This window comes from Lonchura striata, chromosome Z (genome assembly GCF_050655825.1).
Source record: "Lonchura striata isolate lonStrDom1 chromosome Z, ASM5065582v1, whole genome shotgun sequence".
In the NCBI taxonomy this organism is placed as follows: domain Eukaryota; kingdom Metazoa; phylum Chordata; class Aves; order Passeriformes; family Estrildidae; genus Lonchura; species Lonchura striata.
Window position 1 is genome coordinate 48241273 of NC_140740.1, and position 19949 is coordinate 48261221.

The window sequence follows — 19949 nt, forward strand, 5'->3', positions numbered from 1 at the left end:
AGCAGAGACCAGCAGGGATGCATCCGAGGGCTCAGCACCACTGGCACTCCCTAAAACCCCAATCTCCCTTCTTCTCTTGCTCCTCCTCTGCTCACTGCCCCACCCAAAGCACCCAGCTCTTCCACCAGCTCTTCCAGCTCACTTCCCCTCCCCAGGGGAATCAACACTGCTTGCTCCAAAAGTGTGACAAATCGTAATTCTAAATTTCAGGGCAGAACCTGGCAGCAACTATGGGGAGGGGAAAAAAAAAAAGAGTTCTGACAGGGGAAAGGGGGAACTAAAAATTACCATTACAAATCATCACAACTTTGTTATTAGTTTATAACATGTCATATAGCTGATTTCCTTCCCCTCCTCTTCCTACACTTCCACTGACTGTATTGATTGGACTTGTCAGCACGTTCTCACATAAGACTGAATTCAATTAAATGAAATACAACCAACAAGCCAGCAGGTATTCGATGTTTGCTTAAAAAAAAAAAATCAAGTAGCAACACGTGCAGACAGCCAGTGTCACCTGAAAGGAGGATGCTCTGTAATGTGTTTAGTAACTGCCATCTGGACAGAAAAAGCCAGAAGCAGACTTAACCAGCAATTCTCTGCAAGTGTCAGGACAGCAGCAGAGTACAACAAATACTGAATCTTATTTCACACGCTGGATCAGAGTTTAATCTGAGCAGTAGCCACATAAATCCAGAGGGGCTCTATTAAAAACCAGTGCAATGACTCATCCCACAGGGAAAAGCATAAATTCAAACTTTGGGCATCTATATATTTCTTAAGTAAGCCTTTTGTTTAGCAACAAGAATTTCTTTGTTGGACAAGCAGGGCGCTGGATCACATCCTTGTAGCAGGACATTTCTGCTCCTTCAGCAACACAGAAGGCATTAAGACAGCCCACATGCAAAGCAGAGACTGTACATGTCTATGCCAAGTAACTCTGCCATGGGCACTTCAATACAGTGGTATTTTCAATCCTCCTCGGCCACTGCAACCCTGCAGCAGCCCTAAGGCTGCCCTCTGTCCTCATCCACCCCCATTGCTAGCAGCAAAACCCTGACAAACCCTCACCCTCCCCAAAAGTCAGTTGGCATTTTGCCACCTGCCCTGCACAACCAGGATTTCCTTCCGGGAGCACAGTAATAGCTCAGAGCCATTGCAGCTCCTTCACAGCTTTTTGAAAAGCTTTGGCAAGAAGAGTACAGTGTCTTTTTTTAGAGACATGTCCCCGTTCATCAGGTGGCACAAGACTCTCCTTCCTGCCAGCCAGAAGTTAAGCCCTTAGCCCTGACCCAGCACAGCAACAACTGTCCCAGGGACTTCCAGCTTCCACATTCTTCTCACTTAACACCAACCTTCTGCAGCAAGGCTTTGGGTCCACCCCTTCCCTACCAGCCAAAATTAAAGCAATTCAGTGTAATACCAGCTTCTTTGAAGACAGAAATACCCAACACCACTATCAGTTCCCCAAGGCCATTGTGCTCAATGATAAAGTCAATTTGTGGGTCACATTTGTTGGTGTTTACTCAGATGAGAAGCACCAAAACACATGCTCTCCACTGGCTGTGCTCATGGAAGTGACACATATCAGATAATCTCAGCAAATTGCTACTGATCACAAGAAGAGACACTTCAGCAACCACATGGTCCCAGAAACAAAAGACCCACATCCACTTTAAATCGCCATTGTGCCCTGTTTCCATTACAATGATGGCACAACCTCCATTATGCATAAGGAATGAGGTATTAAAAACAAAAACAGGAAAATGCCAAAACCAAAGGATGGGTACCTGTTGATTATCTCCTTCTTCTTTGGTGCTATCTTGATGCCAAGATACTATTAACACCTTCATCTGTTATATGCAAAATCTTAAAATTAGGCTGCTTCAGCCTTTACACTGAAATATTGTGGCAGTTGCTCTCCCAAGAACAATTTTTCTTTGTCTGGGGTATGTGCTCTCACACTGATCAAATACAGAAACACATACCCACACAAAAATTCTGCAGTGTGATGGGCAATTGATTTGGTTGCCAGCTCAAAGTCTGGGGCCTGGATGATTAACACAATACATGTTTAATCTAAATTATGACAGGACATAAAGCTTGGCATTAAATGCAGGACAATGATATAGATATTAATAAAAGTTATAGGATCTTTTAAAATAGAACAAAATGGTTATCCTAACCACTACAGTTTTCAAAATTATTATCAAACTCCAATAATTTGATTAAATCTGATGTATTCTACTGGATTTTTCACTTTTGTTGTACACACATAAAATACACATACTCTATGCAAGTAAACAGAATGCTCTTGATTACCTTGAAGGCACTGAGACAGTACTACCTCAGTCTTCTCATCATGCTGTTTTCTGTTTCCAAACTCCTGTTTCATTTGACCTAGCAGCATCGTCCTGCTATAGCTGTTACTGCATTTTTGATGTAAGATGCTACATGTTCCCAAAACCAGAGCTGGCCTAAGCTTCCTGTGACACGGAAAGCAAGAGGGGACAAGGGGCAGTACTGTACTCACAAAGCCCTTCTTGTAGTGGCTATGACTAAAGTCCCTCACTTTGGGGAAGTTTTTGGCAAGGACTCTATGGAAATGTGCTGGCTAACAGCAGAAGAAGATGCTGTCAGCTCTCCACATGCCCCTAGCTCTTGAAAATGCCAGCCTACCTCCCAGTTTAGATGTTAGCCCTCCTCTCCAAATGTTTTTCTCCTCAATCCCTCACAGCATTTTCACTTTATTCTGCAAGAGAAGAGAGGCATAAGTTCTTCTTTCCCTCTCTAGTTCTGAATAAATCAGCAGATGTCAGGGTTTCAAGACAGCCCCTTGCTCAAGCAAGGGGAATGCAAAGCCAAAGCAGGAGGCCAACTATTTGATCAATACTCTTTGATTTAATTAGCTTTGGACCAGGCTTAAAGTTGATGCCTTAGAGGAGTGCCACAGGCAAAATTCAGTTTGCGTGAGGGATTTCTTTCATAAAAAAAGATCTAAACCTTGGAGGTACTAAGGACAATTTACCGCCTAGAGAGACTTGCCTTCAGCAAAGCAACAATCATCTGACTTACTTAATAGTTGAACTCCTATAAAGAAAAGACCTATCACATTGAACTTACTTATATATTTTGTGCCATTCCACTTTCATTTTTCAACTTACTTAATATATTCTACTTATCTTCCTTCTGTACCTTCCTAAGTCAGTTCTTTGGATATGAGGCCAGTATTGCCCAACAGTCACCAGTGTAAAACTTCCAGCTCTCTCCAAAATGGGTCACAAAAGCCATTTGCTGCACATAAAAGCCTGTTACCTCCTCCAGTTTATTCAGTTTTATCTGAAAATCAAGACTTTGATGCATATATATGAAACAGAGCTGTGAACAGAGCATACCAATATCTACCATATTTTTAAGGCCTATTTGCACTTGCCAATATACATATATTAATCTTAATGTATTGGATCTGGACCAGAAGCTAAAAGCCAGGACAATAAGGCTTGAAGTAGCAGTCTGGATTCAAGTCCAAACTTGGCAGTTTAAACTCATATATCATAATCATCATTACTCAAATTCAGTGAAGGGAGGGCAGACCTTAAATCCTTATTAGATTTACTGACCTATTGATTTACTCAGCTTATTAATTTCTTTTGTACCTTTACAGATCCTGTCACAAAGAATTCAAATCGGAGCTTCCTAACCTAAGGAAATTATGACTGCAGCTGAACACTTGCCTTATATCATTAATGACACCTCCAAGATGGGTCAAGCACCCCTGAAGACTCGAGTGTCAGACCCTGCATTTCATCCCCAGATGAGCAGTGAAGCCTGCAGTGCAAACTGAGTGAAGTCAGGAGCTGGCAAGTGTCTCCTCACCCATCCCATTGCACCCTTTTACACACTACTCAATGTCTGCTAACATCTTTGGCACCCACATCACAGTTTGTTCACTGCTGGTCAAAAATATGCATGACAGAGAGCAATTAATGAGTTCAGTGTGAAATAAATTAAATCGAATTATGACCTCACAGCATCAACAGTGCATTAATCTCTTACACCAAAGCCATGCAAGGATACAGCTGCAAGACTGGAGCTCTACAGGCACTTGCTGTGAATCCCCCCATACAGACACTGAGGGCAAGCTCATCTTTTGGATGTCCTCCACCTTGCAGCACACACACAGCTTGCATCCCTGAAACTCAGCTCCATCTTCCATCCATAAAAGGAGCACCAGGAGCAGACCTACAACTCCCAGCACCCAGGGCTGATCTTTAATCTTCTCACAGGAGGGCAGGCAAGGTGTGAGCACAGGCCTGCGAACAGCTCTGGTCTCAAACACATGCAGAGATGAACCGACACAAATATGTGACAGAAAAAACATAGGGACATCTGCAGCTCTGCCAGGGTCCTGACTGCCAGCCCTCCTTCCAAGTGATCAAAGGGGAAAACTCCTACATGCTATGTGAAGTGTTGTTACTGGAGTACTTGCCAGTGTTAGTCTGACCAAAGTCTTCAGTGTCTGGAAAATGAGAAGCTCTTAAGCACCTCCAGCTCACCTGACCAGGGCTAATGCAGGTAGGCTTTGGGTCAGCTGGGCTCTGCCCTCACCAAATCCAACAGCAGGAGAGTTCTGACAGGCAGACAACAAGGACTGTTGGTAGGAGACCCACCATGGCTACTGCCACATAAATGTGCCTGTGGCACAAGAGCAAACTAGGAAAGAATGATTCACCTTCCATTTTCAGGGTCACACATCATCTTTTCTGCCAAGCAGGTGGAAAGGTCAAACTACAACTAGGAAAAACGCAATTAAAGGAAAGCAAAAAAAAGGATACAGACCCTCTCTAGTAACTAAATGAAGGTAATAAAAACAGTAACTCATACATGAAGTGACAAATGGGGCCACTGGAGGAGGAGTCGGGGGCCAGTAGTCACAGACAACCTGTGAAGTCCAGAGAATGGAGGAAAACCCGACTATTTCAGACTTGCCTAGCACATAAGAATTGCTTTTGTCTGCATTAAATGCTGCACTGCTTTCACCACCAATGTGACCAGCAGTTACAAAAGGAGAAATCTCAACAATAAAATGCTGAACTATGCCATGTCAAAAGGCTGCTGTCCCACGCCAGCAATATTCAGAGCTAGACCATGTTGCCTGCTCACAGCCACTGTCCACAGGACAGAACAAAAGCTGTGTCACTACCCTGTATGCAGAAGAAGAGACAATAGCTCCCATAAAGAGCTATGCAAAGCTTTTTAGTGAGACTTCTGGTCTATGATCTAATCTGATCCACCCCTTAAAGCTTTAATCAGCTGTGCAGTCAGTTGGCACACCACCATTTTAGTATTAACCCTTTTAATTATCTATCTGAGCACTGTTCCCTAACCCCAGGAAAAAGGACACTAACCCCACAATGTCCCATATCTGTACAACGCATTAAGACATGGTACAAGGTATCATGTCATACTGGAAATCAGCAGAAACTGCCCTCATCTCTTCAGGCTTTTCTGTATGCCTATTTTTACTCCACAGATCTCTTCAGAGCTAGTGGCCAAGAAAGCTGCTTGACCACAGCAGCTGAGCAGGATGAGTCAGGACACATGAATGTCTTTTAACCCCTCTACACCTGTGCACTGAAAGTATTGGCTGCTCAGCTGAACACAGCTGGGATTAGTCCTCTCCCATGGAGGAAAACTCATGTGATCCCACAGCAAGGTCAAACCTTCCTAATTCTCAATACCCTTCAGCAAGGTTTAAGAGAAAAAAAAAAAAAAAAAAAAAAAAAAAAAAAGAGAGAGAGAGAGGGAGAGAGTGAGACAGACAAGCCCCAAACACAAGGTACACTCTTCAAATGACTGACAAAGAAATGCAGCCATCAGAGCACAAAACATATTGTGATAGCGTGGCACATAATATGATATAAATCGAGCACACATCAGAGCCTCAGCCAGCTTTATGCTTTGCAGAGCCCACAACTTTCAAATTCAATAAAATAATAAGCACCCTGACCTTAATGCAGTCATCAATGCTAAATAAAACCAAGCACAGTTGTGCTCCTTTGATCAGTCTTTTCATAAAGGCAGTATAAACAGTGTTGCTGCTTTTCCATATCCTAAGAGGATTTTACATTTGGAAAGTGTTACATGGGCACACCAGGAAAATAAGTAGTGTTTTGTTTCTTTTTCCTTTTGGGCTTTGTTGTTGTTGTTGTTTCTTTTCAAACTGTAGCGAGAAAAGTTAAACAATCAACTCCCAGTGACCCAAACAATGTGTTTACATAAGGGTTTACAAAATGAAAAAGCAAGTTACTCTACATTCAGATATTCTGTGGTCCTGCCAAGTGTCTCTACAGACTAATGTCCTCTGAGACACAGACTTGTGCTATAACATTTCTGGCCAAAGCATTTGAATTTTAAAAGCCAAGTACAAAGAGACAGAACCACAGCCAGCTGTACAGCAGTGATCCCTGGTGTGAAGCAAACTGAGGGTTTGGTTTGCATGGGTCAGTGTTTCTGCTTCCTCACCATCATTAGGAAGGCAGGGATGGACCTGACCATTCCTGTACCCTCAAGGATTTTAGCAGCCTTCTCCATTACATGGCTCACATTACCTCAAGGAGCACCCTGCATAGCCCTGTGGCTGTCAGCCAGGCAGGACTCCCATGCTGACCTGGTCTCTTAGCTATGTTTAGCATAGTGTCTGCAAACTTTTGGCAGCTCCAGCTTCTCCAGAAACACAAACCCACAGCAATGCCAGTCAGTTTAGGTCCTCAAGCCAAGCTGATTTCTTTCTATGTAGTCTTTCCACAGGTTTTCACAATGCCCCAGTAATTCAATTAGCACTGGCAATTAGAAAGGCATTCAACTTCTAGTTTTGAATCTTAAAAACAAATGTGGATGTGCGTGTTTTAGCCAAGGGGTTATAGCATGGGCTGGCACATGCTGTGCAGTAGTGTGACCCAGCTTTACCTCATTTAACTTATTTCTGCTAATAAGTGAAAAAAATTTCTTTCTGTAACAATTAATATTATCGCCATTACCCTTCCAGCTGATGCACGCATGCTCCAGAAAGAAGCTGTTATCATGAAGATGGTATTTTAAAATATTACCATGAACAGAAAAGAAATTTAACCACAAAATGGAGATGTTTTACACTTGCCATGACTAAATACACTGGCCCTTATTAGGGAGTATTGAATCCTGCAACACTGCTTCATGTTTTGATCCAAGTCAAACACAGGCTATTCAGAGACCCAATGTAACACAACAGTGAAAAATCTTCAGATGCTGCAATACCACTGATCTTTAGAAAGTTGGGTAAATAACACAAATAATCCTGGGTAAATCACAAAAAAAGAGCAAGTAAACAAATCTGGGTTTATATATCTCAGGTACATGAGTGTCCTGTCTACTTGGGCTAACCTGACATCACATCAACGGTCTAAAAAGAACATTTGAATCCTTTCCTGACCTAATGCCTTAAGGCAGCACCAAGGGAATATGGGAAGAAGTATTTCCCCTCATTTGTCAAATGCATCTGTGTTTCCATATTCTCCATCTTGTTTTCTCCCTTCTCCACCCCAGGCATGAGTCCTCCATGCCCAGCAACCTCCCAGAGGCAGCCTGAACTTTCTTCTATCTGCAAAAATTACCTTCAAGCCTCAACAAGGAGAGAAGAAGAGACCTTTTTACACAGAATGTGAGGGTCTAAAATGCAGTGACAGAAAAGATAACCAACAAAATATTTGAAGTCTTCAGTCACAGACTCAGATTAGAGGGGCTACATTGCTGAGAGTATTCCTGCAAACAGCAACTCAGCCACCAGTTTAGATGAGAAAAATTATCTCAGGAGCAGAATTTTGGAAATGCACAGCCCCAAGAGCTGCCTGTAATGCCTTTTGGGACCTCACTTCACCCTCTACTTGTGGGGAATAATGCTTTCAAAATGCAAGTCCCAAGAGGGTTGTTTTTTTTTTCCCTAAGAGCAATTTTTCCATTGTCAGTCCTTTAAAAATGCTAACTTTTTTTTATTTTTTTTACAAAAGCTTTATAATCCTCTTCTTTTTCATCTGAGTGGAAACCACTATATGACAGCTTTAAACTTTTCTTTCTTTAAACCCAGCACTCCCTCCTCAGCTATAATCCTCCTATTGGAAAGATCAGTTTTCAAGTCCTTGCCTCCAGGCAGCCACATCACAGCAGCGATTACAGATCCAAAAATCCAATCAAAACCCCTCATCTTTTAGATCAATGGCCATGACATTAACTGCACGACAATAACAACAAGAAAATTAAGTGACAATTTGAAGTTATAAACTCCTCCCAACCCTCATCATTCATTTTGGCTCCAAGATTCTTGAACTCTGAGGATGGGCCATCTTAAAGCACCAAAATGGCTTTGACATCAATGTCCCATTTTTAAATTCTCCCAGGCACACTGGCTTCTGAGATCTTTTGGACTTTTGATCACCCTCTGGCTCAGCCTGGCTTTTCCTCCTCCTTCCAATTTTATCCCCAATGACAAATGTTTAATAACTACAGAGGCATACTCAAGTTCTTACATTTTCTCTGCAACATGATCTGAACAGTGTCTGTGTAACTAAAATGGTAGAATTTTAGCTCTAAAATTATAACTAAATTTTACCTCAAATTCTGTGAAATCAGAACCGAATAGTTTTTTGTGGGGAATCAAAAGATGGCAAGCTAGCAGTGCCTGAACTAAAACTGAACTGATTTTCTCCCCAGCAAAAATTAGGGGCATAAATTATTTGTATTTCAGGCACAATGCAGTCAATACAATTTTGCTGTGGATTTGCTTTGTTTTGGATGAAAAACACAAACCCCTCCTTTTTTAAAAACTGCAGTAAAGTCAGAGGAATTGCTGCCATCCAGAACAAATCAATGACACACCCTGAAATCAACCAGTTCCGAGAGGAGAGCTTCGGTCAGTCTGCCATGATCACAGGAGAAAGCTGCAGAGTTCAGCTCAGGATCCCATTAGTCGCAGCTATGCTTCAGGTCTGCTTTTCTCTTGCAGAAAATACAGGCCAGAAAAAAAGCCCCTATGCAGTTCTCTGTCTACTCCCTGCTTCACAGTACATTTCAGGCCCAGAAATTTTTGCTTCTATAGCACAAATAATCCCCCATCAGTGCAGTGTCATTTCTAGAAGCACCCAGCACAGTTGTCCTGCACAACTGCACTGGCACATGAACAGGCAAGTCTCTTCTAGGTGTGTTCTTCCCTGCATCCACCAGGAATCAGGGTTTCCCTGGACTGGAAGAGCATGGTAGCCCCAAGCTGTACACCCAGCCTGCAAAAGCCCTGAAATCACAATAAGTGAGAAACTAAAGTTAATCCCCACCATCCAAACCCTTAAAATTACACTTTTTTAAAGACTTTTTTTTTTTAATTGAGCTACTGATTTGCACTGAGGTTTTTCCTCACAGAAACAGTAATTAAACAAAGAGGGAAAACATTCCTTTGAAAAAAAGAAGTAAAATTCTGGAAAGGAAGAGCATGAGATACTGACACAGTTGTTTGAAAGTTCTCTCCCAGTACACATAACACAGAAGCCAACTCTTACTTTCACAGTACTGCCCATTTGGAAAAACAACCAAAAAATGGGGAAATCTTTTGCTTTCTTATTTTTACTTCTTTCCTTGTTCTAAACTCTTATTTTTTTTCCTTTCTTAGAAAAGAGGGTAGTCTCACTCTGCATTGCTGACCCAACTTCACTCTATGTCAGACAGCTGCATGTCTAGTTGGATCTCTTCCAGGCATCTCAACAGACAGCACCAGCACCACCCCATAAACACACCCCCTCCCCAGAAATTTGTTTTGCTAATTACTAATCTGTTTTCAGAACAGACAGTAATCAATGAGATGTAATAAACATACACAAACCCTGTACACCACAACCTTTTGTGATGTGTCAAAAAGGCACCCCAATGACACAAACAGGAGCTGGAAGCTGAAGTGTCCAAGCTGGCTTTATACACTCCAACCACAAGTGTGTGGACTTACCCACAGCATCACTTATTCTGCTGCCTCGGGCCACAGCTTAGCAAGAAAGTAAATCTAGTCCTGAGTCCTATAAAATAAGCATAAAATTGTGCCAACCACTCTATGCAAAGGGCCAAGTTACTGCAGCTACAGAACCCAAGTATTCATTTTCAAGTGTCATAAAGTAATCCAAATATTGCACTGGGTTTTCCTTCACATCTCTATTTAACTAGTCTCTTGTGTACATTTTCATGTTTTTTACACAGCAAATTCAAATTTAATTGAAAATGAAACTAGTAAACAACTATTAGAATCTAGTTCCAAAAACAGCTTCCATAAGCAGGTATGCAAAAAGGAAACAGTTCAGAAATCCTGAACAAGATCAGCATCCAAGTGGGAAGAGATGTCTGTATTTCTTTATCCATGAAGTGAAACATTATTTGTAGTGCCTCCAAATTTTTTTTGGTACATCAAAGTCATCAAGCATCATAAAGTCCCAGAAAACTTCCAATTCTTCATCTCAGCTCCTTGTCATATCATCATCCCCTGCACCTTACACTTAGCAACTGCAAAGTATCTTACCCTTCAGGTAAGATGCAATGGCTGATTTAAAAGCTTTACCATCAAACAAAGGCCATGCAATTAATACAGAAGTGGGGAAGCAATTAATATTGCTGAAGACATGTTGAAACTTCCAGCTTTTTATTTGATTGTCAAATGGGGTCTAGGCAGCTTTAGTCAAAACATCTCTGTGCTTGTACTCTAAATATCAAGTACATGTAACTAAATCTAACACTTAAAAAAATCCTCCCTATACTCTGAGCTAAAAGTATAATCACAGTGCATCTGGCATTTAAGTAAAATAACCATTAGCACAGGAAACACACAGTATAAAAGCACCAGGTCAAGACGAACAGAGAGAAGCAGCATGGGATTGGATTTAATGCCATGTTTACTAGGGATCTGCTGCACTGAGAAATGTAGAGGACTTAATCTGGCAGGCTGAGCTACAGGATTAAAAATGCTGGCTATGACTAAAAAAAGGAGATTTAATTATCTGACTTAATTGGATAAGGAGGAAAACCAGCTCCAACTTCAAGAAAGCAGCAAAATAAGAGCAGCTAGGACACCTACAGAGCTCTCAAGGCTTGAAGGATTTTTCGTATTTCCCATGAAAACATTCAGGTATCTATCTGTTAACTAAAGCAATAGAAAGGAACACTAGGATTTAAAAGGAGAAACATATTACCCAAAATGAATTGGATTAAACCATACCAAGACTACAGATTAGCATGAATTAGCCTCTACTGTTAACAAGTCCTGGCAACACTCCGACCCACCATCAGCAAACAACTCCATAAAATTTCAAGTCACATTCACAATTATTAATCAAATCACATCAGCAGACAAAAACCAATCATTGGAAAACTATCCTCCCCAAAGCAGACATCATACCCAACCCCACTGACTCATGAAATGCCCTGCAGCAGGTCATTTGAGGGATCTGTGCCTCAATAAATAAGAGCAATATTTTTGTGCCTTCATACTAATTGCCACTTTAGATCTGTAGATGAAACCACTATGGAAGTGATTACTAATAAATCACACCATGATATTCATAGCCCAAAATTCACTTTGCTCATAACTCAGCAGTGAAAAAGAGTACTTTCCTCTTAAGTGTAATCCAATTTGTTGTGTCTCTTTTCACAGCAGCCACACTTACTTGCACAATCAGGAAGGGCTCCCATGATGTCCTTCTCATCATTGCACACCATTCAAACAAACCCATGCCCATGGGCCCCTATAGAGATATAACTGACAGCCCAAATTCTTTCAGCTTTCACCAGTCCCTGTACTGGGATGTAATGTAAATGTATGTGCCACACAGATGTGGACTTGCCCATGAACCCAGAGCCATGAGGAGATAAGAAACAAACAAGTATTTCACCAACAAACTGCGCTCAGCTCTCAGCCCTTATTAGTCCACATGCTAAACTGGATTACCTAAAGCTGGATGCATCCCTCTGCTCCACACAGGTCACTAGCATTAGCCTTGCTGTGGAAAAACCTGTGACAGGATTACAGTGACTGCCTGAGGCCACTCAGCAAACCCACCGCAGAGCTGAGAGCAGAAGCAAGATTAGGACAAGCGGAATCAATGCCACCGTGGTGTGTGCCTGTATGCTTTTGCACTCCCATCCATGTGCCATGGCCATGCAGCTGCTCCATCAGCAAATCAGGGATATGATCCAATTTAAAAAAGCAGTCTCCCAGGGATTTGGGAGAGTCCATATTGCTGGAGGTTTTCAGGATGTGAACATGCAGGGTGCTACACAGAAAAGCTCATCCAGTCTCCTATTCCCATGAAACGTTTGACTAGATGATGTCTCAAGTTCACTTCCAGACTGGGATGATGTATGAAAAACTAATCTGGGAGTGTAGCACAAGGGGTTTTTTTTCAACAGCACTAGTCCCTTGACCTGTTTGACCATCCACCCATGCCAAGAGTGGCATCAGCGCAAGGGCAGGGTGAGAAAGCATGGCCATGATCAAGGTAAAGGGAGGAAAAACATGATATTCCTATTTCCCTCTGAAAGAGTTCTCAGGAGGCTCCAGGAAGAACACCATGTGCTAATCCGTCCCCAAGTTTCTACAGGAAAATAGTAAGTGTGCTAAGAGACCTGAACAATGCTTTCACCAAACAACTGCTCTGCCACTTGTTGTGCTGCTTGCAGATATGAACCACCGCCTCCCAACAGCTGTAATTTACTGGGACATCAACTGGCTTGTTGTGGTAGGCAAGGGAAACTGATGCCTCCCCACTTAATTGCCTGTTTTTCTTCAAACTCAAACCTGGTTGGCTAGTAGCATCTCACAAAGATTTCCAAACTCAAGACACAGATTTAGTAACACCTTGCCTTGCTAAAACACTGCCCAGTTAAGAACAAGGCACTGCTGGAGGAGTTTCTTAAATGTAAAAGCCTTGTTTTGCTTCCTTTCCTAATTGATCCAAATGACCCAATTCCCAAGAAATAAGATCTTCTCTTCACCAAAGGTCTGAAATTTGGGTTGAGGAAGCAAGAGTCAGATCATATGCAATGAAACATCCACAGCTAATTAATAGGCTGCATCTAGCTTTCCTCTCATTAAAAAAAAAAAAAAACAAAACTAAAATCCAACACAAAAGCAAACTCTGCACCATGAAAGAGAAAACATTTGGATTAAGGTTTTAACAAGGTCCTGCCATGCAATTGCCCATGAGCGAGCACCCCAATCAACAAAGCCAGGCATGGCCTCCTCTAACCACTTTTAAACTATTTTTTCATAATTAAAGAGTGGCCACAAGATCTCACCTGCACACTGTGCCTGTTGTGCATATGTACATGACTGGCTGGCACACCCAGAGATCACCTTGCTGATCAGACCTGCAGGGAATTAGGTCTAAGAACATGCAGTTCATAAGTCACTGCAGCATGTCCAGGCATGAGCCTCCTGACCCAGCCACGAGGTTAGTGGCATCGAGCACGTGCTGCTGCAAAGCAGCTGAGATGCCCTGGAAAACACACCCTGAATCCAGGCCATGTGGGTAACTCACAATGTGGAGCACGCCCGGTGCCAGGGAATGACAGAGCTCTGTGCTGGCAGAGCACATAAACACTTCTCGGTGCTTACACACCTTTTAATGTGACTCTCACTCAAACTAAGCAGTTCCCAGGGGAAGGGGAGAAGGGGACACTGCACCTTATATCCTAAACTGCAAAGGAGATCAAAAGCACTTCCTTGGTTTAATTTCTGTATCTCATTAATCCACCGTGAATAATCAGGAACTGCAATGTTGAGAGCCATGCAGATGGATATCTGAGCTGCTTATGGAATTGGAACTGAGAGCAAAATCCCATCCCAAAGCTTGGACTGACTGATTATATGTTTCAAACGTCACTCAAGACGGTCTAGAGCTATTTCTTATACACAAGGTCAGACTAAATGGAAACAACTGCCCTTCAGACCTGACAATCTCTCTTTTTGCATACCCTATAATTTCTATCCCTTTCTCCTTACAATTTTACTCTGTTTCCACTATTAGCTCAGTAGAAATAATCAGGATATTTATGACAATTCAGCTTAGATCAGCTAATTCATTTTATCCTCCAGTCTAGAGGAATCACTAAAGACTAGAAAATTCAGAGATGTCATTTGTCAAAGGCACTTCAAGTGAACTTATTGTATAGATACATAGAGCTTATCAGGTGTTTCCCAGTGGAGAGGCTACAAGTGGAGATTGATTTTCCCATTATAATACAATGCCATTTAATGTAAGTATATGAAGTGTCTGTGTCACATCGTCACACATTTAGCAAAAGAAATTAAGGACACAAAGGAAAGTGGAGGCATGAATTCTCCAAATTCAGTGCTGTCCAGACAGTAGGAAACATTGAAAACACTGTCTCGTGCATTTGGAGCTGAGCCTTTCTGAATAAATTAGCATTCAGCCAGTGAGGACACATGGAAAGAAACTTTGCAAAGTGCCAAAAATTACTTGTCTGAAAAGAATTCAGTAAATAGATTTCAGTGTCTGACAAGTGTAAGCTGCATAGAGTATTATCAGAGAGCAGTACCTCTTAACCAAGTGGACTTATTTGCTAAATGGCAGCTCCTACCAGCTGAAGTCCAAGAAAGATAATCTGAAGAGTCCCAACAAGGCGAGACTGGAATGATCACAATGACAGATGCTGCCCAAGCAGGCTACTCAGAAGTCATTGCATAAACCATATCAATGTGTTATTTATTTTCACAGACTCGCTCCAGATTGTATTTCTGGCACAAGGGGTAAGATCAAGAGCATTTCTCTCAAGAAACTAAGCTAATGAGGATAATTAACGCAACTCCTAAATATATAAACTGTGCAGATAACGAGCCTCATTTGAATTTTGCTTTTCTAGAAAAAAACAGATGGATTGATCTGACCTGTTTCATGAGGCTTTTGCCTTGCCAAAAAAAGACACTCTCTCTTTAGCTAAAAAGCCATAACCAGGCCAAAAGTCCTCTCCAACGCTTTGAGGACATTTCAGGCTCCACTTTAGCTTACTCCTTGACTTCTGCTTCTTCTGCCAAGCAGCTGGGGGGAGAAGCGGATCCCTCCACCCTGCTCTCGCTGGCAGCAGCATCCACATGGTGTGCCCAGCCCAGACCCCACAGAAACACAGGTTTCATCCCTTCAACAAAGAAGCAACGTAATGGGACTTTGATTCAAATCCTGGATTAAGGCCAAGTTAGCACTTCAGCTGTGAGGTTTTCAGAGTGCAGGACTTCAAAAGATCAAGAGATACTAGACAACAATGTAATGCAGGGAAAAAAATGAATAATGCAGTATTTCATTTTTCTGCATGGATGAGAAAAAGATCCAGGAAAATAATGTAGTACTTATGATCAATAATGCATCAATTTTAACCAATTTTGCTATAGGCCAGGAAGCAAATAAATGCTACATGAATAGGGCTCCTCTCACAGGGCCAATAAAGAATCATGGAATTAATTAGGTTGAAAAAGCCTTCTGAGTCCAACCATTAACCCAGGACTTCCAAACCCACCACTCAACCATAGCCCTGGGTGTAACATCTGCATTTCTTTCAAACACCTCCAGGATGGTGACTCCACCACTTCCCTGGGGAGCCTGTGTTTGACAATTCTTTTGGTGAACAACTTTTTTCCTAATATCCAATCTAAACCTCTTCTGGAACAACTTGAGGCTGTTTCCTCTTGTCCTGTCACTTGTTACTTGAGATAACAAATCAACCCCCACCTGCCTACACCCTCCTCTCAGGTAGTTACAGAGAGGAATCAGATTCCTTCCTGAGGCCTCCCTTCCTATAGGTTAAACACCCCCAGCTCGCTCAGCCACTTCTTATCAGACTTGTGCTCCAGAGCCTTCACCAGCCCCACTGCCCTTCTTCAGAAATGCTGCAGCAAGAGAACAGAGGAGTAGCCAAATTGTCATAGCCAGATCGAATCCTTTTTGATCGCAATGACTCACCTCAGCCGGCAACTGTTAAGCAGATTTCGGAGTCCACCTTCAGGAGATATCCACCCAAACCTTGCCTGTCACACACACACACATATTTTTTTACTCCTTTCTCATGTGTATTTGCTAAGTGGCCCAGCATCTTCACTATTGTTGTGTCTGAAAATTTTGTTCTGGCCATCACCCACCAAGCTCTCTCCAGCCTCCCATAATAATCACCAAGCTTGCACACACCAAATGTTGGCCATCTCCGCAAGTCACCCACAGCATGCAGGTGTTCCAGCACTCACAGGAGAAAGTGGTGAGGGAGAGACATGCCTGTGTTACTGCACATCTCTTCCAGTCAGAGCAATACAATCCTGCTGCAAATACAAAGGATTTACAGCACCCACAGGAGTATCATATCCTGCGCTAAAACTGCTCTGAACCCCCTGACCGCCAAGAAAATATCCAAAAGCCTCATCTGCTAACAAATTTTGGCATCTGATGGGAGGCAGCACATGGCAGGCTCCCAAAGTCTCCTCTCTCTGTTCTCAGTGCTTTTTAAAAAGGCATCCATACTGTCAAATTAATATGGATTATATTTAAACAGTTTTTAAAATGCTTTCAGGGCACACAGAAAGAAGAATCTATCATGTGGGATACCTGCCATTTAAAAGATATATTAAACAGAACACTATAGACTGCAACTGCCATTATAATTATAAAGAGTAATTCTGCCCAGTGGTCCCAGCAAGGCAAGTGATGATCCCTGCCAAGTTCACACCTGGCATGCATATGGGTCTGATCTTTGCACACAAATCTGTGGTTTTATTTACAAAGCAGGTACATATCCATGCATACCTGGAGCAGCACACGCTGTCAAGAAACAGAAGCCATGCACTGCTAAATGCACTGCTTGTAGTTGGCAGCTGTCATAGTAGATCTTTAAACACCTAGAAGAGGCCACATATTTTCCTCAGTTTAATATTAAAATTTATTAAGATGTAACTATTTTGAATGGGGATTCCTAGAGCTGGTTGCCACAGCCCAGGTTTGGGGATACAGTCTCAGATGCTCAGGCAGGTAAAAACCCAGTCCCTCACCCACTTCTATCACCAGGGCACACAGTCACCACTTTGATCTTTCCCCCTTGCTAACAGGTAAGAGGACTGCTGTACCTGCCTAGTCTGAACTCAGTCCTGCCAGCAGAATTTGAGTTGAATGAAGGAGCAGACCGAAGCTCAGGATTGTCACCAGCCTGGGTACCAGACACCACAGGATCACAGACACTTTCTGGCGCAAAAAGCTCTCACTCAGCAGCCTTGCCTTGCAAGTCCAGACTGAGTCAGCCCAATATAAGGTCCAAGCAGTCTTTGTTCATTTTTTTCACGTGTCAGCCAAAGACTACAACTGGCCTATCCTTGTGGTTTTTTCTCCATTCTCTTCTCTCAAAGTATAAAATGCTTTTCACCATTCTTCCTCCTATGCATTATTTCATCCATTTCAAGTCCTCCTCTCTGCTCATTTCTTACATGATGGCCTGAAGTTATAAATCTACAGTGCTTTCTCACAGATGACACTTTCACAAACAATGACATCCCAGTTATTTCCTCTCTGGAGTTCTCTGGCGCATCCTGTTTATTCCATATCTCCCTTGTTTGCATTGCAAACTCCTCAGAATAAGGACTTTCCATATTTTCTGACCTATACGGGTGGAAACATGACTGGAGCTACGCAATTCAAGGCTTTCAAAGCCAGAGATCATCGTAATTATCGAGACTGACCTTTGGCCTACCACACAACAAATTTCATCAAGTGACTTCTGCATTAAGCCCCTGATAGTCCACATAAAGGCATGTTACTAACAGATGATCACCACACCATTTTTTATTTTACATTTTCACCAATTTTGTTACATAGTCACTGTTTCTCTCCTTCATACTCAAATCTTTCCAATATTTTCAGCAATTAGCCCATGGTCAGATTTTAGGAAACATTCTAAAATACACATGCATGTTACTTCTATGATGTCTGCATTAAAACCACTGTCATTAATTACTTATTATACTTTTCATTTTCCTGGTTTATATTTAATGTTCTTTTGCCAAGATAAAATATATAAAGAAAACAGAACTTTATTATAAATTATAGACTTACAATTCTCCTTGTAAGGAGGTACATCTGTAAAAGATTAAAGAACTGAAATGGTCTGAGAACAAGGTAAAGGGAGAGAATAAGCTGATGGTATTGCAGGCATGCAAGGTATTTTTGTGTTAAAAATGTATGTAAAAAAACCTTTCATACACTCTGAATACCTGTATTAACTTCAATGTCCATCATGCTATAAAATGATCGTTTTCTGAAGAAAAAAAATATTAAATCCCTTTGAGCCAAGTATTTAAAGCATTCTTAAAGCAAACAGACACAAGAAGAATGCTCACAAAAAATCTGGTTTTCATCTGTCTAAAATACATACTGGCTTCAGCTAAAAGCCAATCAATCAATATGCAAAGAATAAAAAACGTTCTAGCCATTTACAAATATTTTTTTAACTACAATCATCTGGCAGTGGAGCACAACTGACCTAACTTCATGAGCATCTGTCAGCTGGTGATGGCCATGGTGCTGTCAAGAGAAGAAAACAGACATTTTGCTCATTTAACTGAGCAGACTAGAAGTGACCCACCACAAATCACAGCAAGTGGCACAGGCTGGAGGGGAAAATTGCCCAAAACAAATGTTCAAGGAAACTGAAGAAAACCTGCCCTGCCCAGTGTACCCAGAGCTCTGGGAAGCTGTGAGGCACCAAAAGGCTGCAAATTTGAAGTGCAACAACTCCATTACTATTAGGTGGTTATCCATCAGATTCTAATTTCACTATTTCTCCTAAAAAAATTCAGAGCTGAAGTTTCTGTGAACATGGCATCATACAAGGCATTATACAAGAACGACAAAAGCGCTTCTCCAGTTTTCTCTTAATTGCCATGGCAACTGTGTTTATTTGGATTTAAGCATCATCCTGGGATGTTCATAACGCCAACAGCACAACACAGAGAAGCAAAGGGAGAGTCGTGAGACAGACACTCATGTGGCCAACTTTTGTCCAAACCAAGTAATTCAAAACCCCACAGCAACATCTGTAGTGTAGAATACAAAGGGTATTACGAATCCAACAGAAACAAGCATTTCTTGCCATTTGCACTTTTTTGTAGAGGTGGCAGTCCTCTTGCAACTCCAGCAGCTTGGAAAACAGAGAGCTCTATCAACCTACCCAAGTACCTTTCTGCATTTTCACCTGCCTGCAAAAGTGAGGTTTTAAGTTGTGGCATCATACAGCCTGCTCTGCACAAGGGTTTTTATGTTCATAGAAGGCCCACCAGTTAACTGAAGATCCACTGCACCCACCTCAACAATTTCTACTTGGACTTTCTACTGGGCTCATCAACAGGAATGATTCAACAGCCTAACAGGACATCAGCACTACTTGCAGCATGCTTAAACCCCATTTCCCCACAAAATTAGGCCAAAATTATGTAAGCAACACCCAAGATCACAGTGAAACTCATGTAGCAGCACTTAAGTGTAACTACGTGAAATGACTTGAGCTCAGGATGCTGTGTTTATGGGTTATGCTGAATAGACATGAAGTCCCCAGAAGTACCACCCTGTATCTAGCAAGCATAAGTAAAAATGCACAAAGAATCACAGAACATTTCAACCTGGAAGAGGCCCATACAGATCACCAATTCCTGCTCCTCACAGAATTGCTTTAGTTTTAACTAAGCCTAGCAGGTCCTTGGACTCTGAGAGACATGGTGGCATGAACACTTCCCTGGGGTGCCTGCTCCAGAGATCAACCAGGGAGACAGAGTTACCAACTCCCACCAGATATATGACTCAACAATGCAGGAAAAAAGAAAAGGGGGAAAAGAAAAGAAGAAGAAG

The 19949-nt window shown here is 41.9% G+C and overlaps 1 protein-coding gene across 6 annotated transcripts in view; it reads right to left on the minus strand.

Moving 5' to 3' along the window:
- The window catches only part of PDZD2 (PDZ domain containing 2), a 201078-nt gene that overhangs the window by 81967 nt on the left and 99162 nt on the right, over nucleotides 1–19949 (minus strand). The window contains exon 1 of one of the 6 annotated variants that reach the window (XM_085567093.1): nucleotides 1–19949. This exon is cut by the window's right edge and continues 12979 nt beyond it. The exons of the other annotated variants lie outside the window; for them this stretch is intronic. Within the exon in view, the coding sequence (XP_085423219.1) occupies nucleotides 1–23 (23 nt within the window). The 5' untranslated portion in view covers nucleotides 24–19949. 6 annotated transcript variants of the gene reach the window in all.